At 46.7% G+C, this 6,665-nt stretch overlaps 2 protein-coding genes across 2 annotated transcripts in view; both read left to right on the forward strand.

Moving 5' to 3' along the window:
- The window catches only part of pde6hb (phosphodiesterase 6H, cGMP-specific, cone, gamma, paralog b), a 3,708-nt gene extending 3,106 nt beyond the window's left edge, over positions 1-602 (forward strand). Inside the window, exon 4 of the mRNA XM_016444903.1 lies at positions 81-602. Coding sequence (XP_016300389.1) covers positions 81-157 — 77 coding nt within the window. The 3' untranslated portion in view covers positions 158-602. The remainder of the gene's footprint in view (positions 1-80) is intronic.
- A 2,885-nt stretch (positions 603-3,487) lies between these two features.
- On the forward strand, positions 3,488-5,239 carry LOC107656945 (G-protein coupled receptor family C group 5 member B). The gene is made up of 3 exons (XM_016444899.1): positions 3,488-4,466; positions 5,018-5,052; positions 5,147-5,239. Exons 1-3 carry the CDS (start codon positions 3,488-3,490, stop codon positions 5,237-5,239), a joined length of 1,107 nt encoding a protein of 368 aa, XP_016300385.1.
- The last annotated feature ends 1,426 nt before the right edge of the window (positions 5,240-6,665 follow it).

Here is a 6,665-nt window from a genome sequence, read left to right on the forward strand (position 1 = left end):
CCCACACACACACACACACACACACACACACACACACCCTGTGTTCAGTTTGTTAACGCCTGTGTCTCGTCTCGTGACAGATATCACTGTCGTGTGCCCATGGGAGGCATTCGGAGACATGGAGCTCAGCGATCTGGCCAAATACGGCATTATCTAAACCCCGCCTCCTCAACATCACCGCCTTCAGCCCCGCCCCTCTCATCCAGTGGTCCCACCCCTTTTGCTCAATGTTGTCATGTAGTTATGATGTTGTGTGATGATAAAGGGCTGATTCAACACATGGACACTGTCATTATTGATATGATTGTTATTGTTATTATTATAAAATATTTTATATTTTGTATATGTTGCGATAAGATGACAACTTATCCCCTCCCACACCCCAGCTGTCAATCAACATCCTGAAAAATAGTCATCAGGGTTAAGACACGCCCCTAGCTGCGACTCCGCCCTTAACTCTAATATATTACAGAAGGCGTGTTTCCTGGTGACATCACTTCCTCTGTCTCGTAGAGTCTGTCCCATAAACACATTTATTTTATTAAATGTGCCATGTGTGATTACCGGAGTAGAAATCCAATTAAACTTTCTATTTTCAGTAACTCTGTTGGCCTTATTGCAGTAGAATAAAAGCAAATTTCATAACACAACAATGAATTTCATTAAACACCATTATGAAAAACCCATTAACATACTGATTCATGTCAAGAATGACTGATGTGTGTGTGTGAGAAAGTGAGTGAGAGAGAGGCTGTTCACACACATAATGTAAATTCAGGAAGAGTAGAAACAAATCTGTTGACTTCATCATCCGCGCGTCTCTCTGCTCCTCCCATCCTTCACCTCACACACACACACACAAACACACACACACAGAGAGACACAGAGACAGACGGTGTGTGAGGGTCTGTGATGGACGGAGCGACAGGCTGCAGGTACGACACTTTCATCTCTAAATACTATCAGTCTTACAGAGGATGAATGAAGGAAATCAGGTGACAGTCCGGTCACAATATTCATAACTATGAACTGTAAATCATGTCTGCTGTGTGTGTGAGTCTGTGTGTGTGTTGTGATTAAAGTTTAAAACTTTTTTACACTGCTGCTCAAGAAAAACACATTTTTTCCTTCAATCAGACAACAGGTTTCATGTCATGTAAAGATCCGGGATTCATTAGCTGCTTGGTTTATTCAGATCAGTCGTCACTACGACACACACACACACACACACACTCACACAACACACACACACATGCCAGATACAAAAGCAGCAAATCATTTCTAAACATTTCTAAACTATTGTAGCTGCTGCCAGATGACAAACCCAAAGGAGAAATGATGTGAAACAAGTGAAAGAGTGAAGATGATCTCTAGCAGGAAAGACATTTGTTAAAGCAGAAGATAAAATCACTGATAACAGCATCACAACTGAGCTTTTGTCCTGGAGAGGAAGAACAACACATCCGTCTCCATCAGCACTTCACCAGCTGGATCCTCAACATTTACCGTCCTGGCCGAACACAAAAACTACACACACACAAGTGTAATACTTAAAGTTAAAGATAATATACTCTTATTAACCCAAGAAGCATTAAAATGATTAAAAATGACTCAAAAGGCATTTTTAATGCCTAGGACATAACAACATGCTAAAGGATGTTAGCAGTGTGCTAAAAATGCTAGAATGCTAGCAACCACCCAGAACACCCTAGAAGCTGCCTAGCAACCGCCGAGAGTACCCTAACAACCACATAGCAACGGCCTAGTAAACACCCAAAAAACCCTGGCAACCGCCTAGAGACACCCTAGAAACCACCTAACAAACACATGAAACACCCTAGCACCCGCATAGAAACACCTTAGCAAATGCATAGCAACCACCTAAAGTGCCCTAGCAACCACCCATAACAACCTAGCAACCACTCAGAGTACCCTAGCAACCACATAGCAACGGCCTAATAAACACCCAGAAAACCCTGGCAACCACCTAGAGACACCCTAGAAACCACCTAACAACCACATGAAACACACTAGCACCTGCATAGAAACACCTTAGCAAATGCATAGCAACCACCCAAAGTGCCCTAGCAACCACCCATAACAACGTAGCAACCACTCAGAGTACCCTAGCAACCACATAGCAACGGCCTAGTAACCACCCAGAAAACCCTGGCAACTGCCTAGAGATACCCTAGAAACCACCTAACAACCACATGAAACACCCTAGCACCCGCATAGAAACGCCTTAGCAAATACATAGCAACCACCCAAAGTACCCTAGCAAGCACCCATAACAACCTAGCAATCACTCAGAGTACCCTAGCAACCACATAGCAATGGCCTAGTAACCACCTAGAAAACCCTGGCAACCGCCTAGAGACACCCTAGAAACCACCTAAAGCACCCTAGCACCCGCATAGAAACGCCTTAGCAAATGTATATCAACCACCCAAAGTACCCTAGCAACCACCCATAACAACCTAGCAACCACTCAGAATACCATAGCAACCACATAGCAACGGCCTAGTAACCACCCAGAAAACCCTGGCAACCGCCTAGAGACACCCTAGAAACCACCTAACAAACACATGAAACACCCTAGCACCCGCATAGAAACACCTTAGCAAATGCATAGCAACCACCTAAAGTGCCCTAGCAACCACCCATAACAACCTAGCAACCACTCAGAGTACCCTAGTAACCACATAGCAACGGCCTAGTAAACACCCAGAAAACCCTGGCAACCGCCTAGAGACACCCTAGAAACCACCTAACAACCACATGAAACACCCTAGCACCCGCATAGAAACACCTTAGCAAATGCATAGCAACCACCCAAAGTACCCTAGCAACCACCGATAACAACCTAACAACCACTCAGATTACCCTAGCAACCACATAGCAACGGCCTAGTAACCACCCAGAAAACCCTGGCAACCACCTAGAGACACCCTAGAAACCACCTAACAACCACATGAAACACCCTAGCACCCGCATAGAAACACCTTAGCAAATGCATAGCAACCACCCATAACAACCTAGCAACCACTCAGAGTACCCTAGCAACTGTGTAGCAACCACCTACAACACCCTAAACTTTCAAAATTTAAAACTGTTTCAAACTTCATGCTTTTACAACCAATTCAAACTTTCAGGCTAGACTTTCTCAGCTGTTTCTGTTATTTTCCTTTTTATCACTGTGAAGCTGCTTTGACACAATCTTTATTGTATAAAGCGCTATAGTCAAGTCAACTCACCTTTATCTGTATAGTGCTTTATACAATAAAGATTGTGTCAAAGCAGCTATAGAAACAAAGCTGACTTGACTTTATATTGAAAAATCATTCTGGTGACTTTCTCTGGTTCTGTGGTGAAAACAGATATTTGAATCAAAAGTCACTGAAAGTTCTCTGTCTTTCCTGCAGATCACTGTGAGCATTAGAGAGAGAAGAGAAAAAGCGCTTCACCATCGATCAGATCCATTGTCATGGAGCTTCTGGTGCGGGTTCAGTGGTGGAACGGCTCTCGGCCCGTGGGCTGCGGCTCTGCTCTGGCTCAGGAGTACTGGCCGCTGTGTGACACGTGGGGGATCGTGGTGCAGGCCGTGGCGGGCGTGGGTTTGGTCAGCTGCGTGGTGCTGATGCTGGCTCTGCTGCTGTGGTCGGCGTGTGCATCCCGCCGTCGGTCCGGTGCTCTGGCGGCGCTGCTGCTCTTCCTGCTGGCCACGGCGGGTATATTCGCCCTTCCCTACTCCTTCATCATCGCTCTGTCGCCGCAGACGTGTCCGGTGCGGGTGTTTGCGCTCGGCGTGCTGTTCAGCCTGGCGTTCGGTGCTCTGCTGGCGCGCGGTCTGGCTCTGCTCGGGGTGGCGCTGGCGCGCGGTTGGAGGGAGGTTGCTGTGGCCGCGGCGCTCGCACTGGTGCAGGTGATCGTAGTGACGGAGTGGCTGCTGGTGGTGCTGGTGCAGGACAAGAGGACCTGCCAGTTTTCACAGCCAGAGTTTGCCATGCTGCAGATTTATGTGATGGTGCTGTTAGCCGCGGCGCTGATGACGGCGCTGCACTTCCTCCGGTACACCTGCGTCACCTACAGCTACAGCGACAGCGGAAGCACGCATCGGCAGAACAAACTGCAGGCAGCGTTGCTGGTCCTGACGCTGCTGCTGAGTGCCTGCGTGTGGCTCATCTGGATCACGCTCCTCACATACGGGAACCATGCCATGGGCCGCAGCCCGCTCTGGGACGACCCCGTGATCAGTGTGGCGCTGACCGCTAACGGCTGGGTGCTGCTGCTGGGACATGGCTTCACTCAGGTCCGCTTCATGTGCAAGAGCAACGCTCGTACCAAAGATCCGCCGCTGGACTTCACGGGCTGGACAAGCCCCAGAACACAGCCAGCGGCTCCACCGGACCTGAAGACCGGCACCGACAACGAGGGCTTCCAGACGGACGCGGACGCGAGGAGAGGTAACAGAGGAGTCAGATACTCGTGAAGCCACATTGCATGGGATGTTCTGGCTTGTTTTCACTGATTGTGTCTTTAATAGGAGTGTATTCTGCATTCTCCATACAGTTGTTTTTAACATGTTTAAACCTGAAACACGTGAAAGAATCTGCCAGTGCAGTGAAAAAAATACACTTGTGATGTTACGTACGACACAAGGCTCCAGCATCAGGCTTACATACTTTGCTAAGAAATTATATCTAGGAACATTTTAGGTTTATAAAATATATATGTCCAGGCTTTAAACTTTACGAGCAGCAGATGGCGCTGTTCTTCACATGTCGAGGTTTTGAATCTTTTACTGGAACAATCAGGGCATTCAATCCCCATCCTTACAAACATTCATATTAAAGACACATTCTCTGAAAACAGCTGAGAGAATGTGCTCATCAAATACCCGATCTTACAGTCTCTGTCCTGAATAACCCAATCCCAGCATGCACTGAGCAAGATCAGTCAACAAAGTTGCTCCCTATGACTGGCAGAGGTTAAAGGTCACATGTTTGTGTTGCAGGTGAAGATGTGTCGTCGTCTGGAATCTTCATGAGAGTGAGTTCTCATCATCCAATCACCATCCTGCAGCACTGAACGGCTGATGATGTCACTGTCATGTGATTAATCCGCTGTGTGTTTCATGTTTCAGGAACTCAATGCAGAGAAAGATTACAGCATCCCTCGACCCACGACCACCAACATCAACGAGCCATACGACGAATACTATGGACACAGAGTTTGACCACACACACACACACACACACACACACACACACACACACACACATATACAGACACACACACACACACACAGATATACACACACACACAGATACACACACACAGACTCTGTTTGTCTGCTGATTACACTGAATATCTATCAAATATATATCTATAAAATATATCTAGTTATGATTAGTATTTCCTGAGTCGTTTGGCAGACCACCAGGTGGCGCTGATGTACTGCAGTCTGAATAACCAGCTTCCTCATTCATTAAAGTCATTCTCATTGATGACAAGCTTGTGCTTTGATCTGAAAAATCCACTGACAATAATTCAGAAGTCAGCAAATACAATAACACAAAACCTGAAAAGTGATCATAAAGAACTGCGGATTCAGGTGAACTGGAGAACAGAGACTAGAACTGACTACACTTATGCCGAGTTCACACGGCACGATTTTCACACTCGTCGGATCGCCGTTGTTTTCACACTGCGTGACTATCTGGGGTAGCATTCAGTTGCTGCTGTGTTCACACTGCACGATGGATCGGCGACAGGAGGTTACACACTGCATGACTTCACAATAGGAAGAATCGCCGACAGCTCTGTCTGGTCCGCAAACTACGTTTCACAACAAAACACACGCGAGAAGTGAGAAGGAAATAACGCGAGAACCCACGTGCGTCAGACCGGAGTTCTCCAGCGAGACTGTAATCATGAATATATATATATAGCCCGCAAATTGTCTGTGAGCTGATTTCCAGCTACAAGGAGAAAAAGAAAAACAGATTATGCAGGAGGGAGATGCTCGGCATAAGAATTGAACATCAACAAAGACATTTGTTTTCTGCTTCCAATGATCTTTCTTACCTCGTTTGAGTTCCCGACGGTGCTGACAGTGATCAAGGCCTGCAGGCTGAGACGTGTTTTCACCAGCGCTCTGCTAAATCTCACACACGGAGTACAGCGGAGGAAGCTGGGATCTGCGGATTGGTCAGTGTGAACGCCTCACATTCAACCAGATTGCTTTGGTAGTGTAGACGCTCATGTGTTCAACCGCCGCTAATGCCGAATTCACACTGCACAATTTTAGCCTGATTTTTCACTCGCCGACAGGTTTTGTGAAATCGCCGACAAATGCCCGACACATATATATATATATATTAAAAAAAAAAATTACAGTCTAGCTGGAGAACTCCGGTCTGACGCACGCGGGTTCTCACGTTATTTCCTTCTCACTTCTCGTGTGTGTTTTGTTGTGAAACGTAGTTTGTGGACCAGACAGAGCTGTCGGCGATTCTTCCTATTGTAAAGTCATGCAGTGTGTAACCTCCTGACGTCGTTCCATCGTGCAGTGTGAACACAGCAACAGCTGAATGCTACCCCAGATAGTCGTTCAGTGTGAAACCAACAGTGATGCGACGTCTTTGAAAATCGTGCAGTGT

Source organism: Sinocyclocheilus anshuiensis, unplaced genomic scaffold, assembly GCF_001515605.1.
Source record: "Sinocyclocheilus anshuiensis isolate Anshui unplaced genomic scaffold, SAMN03320099.WGS_v1.1 scaffold3404, whole genome shotgun sequence".
Taxonomy (NCBI): Eukaryota; Metazoa; Chordata; class Actinopteri; order Cypriniformes; family Cyprinidae; genus Sinocyclocheilus; species Sinocyclocheilus anshuiensis.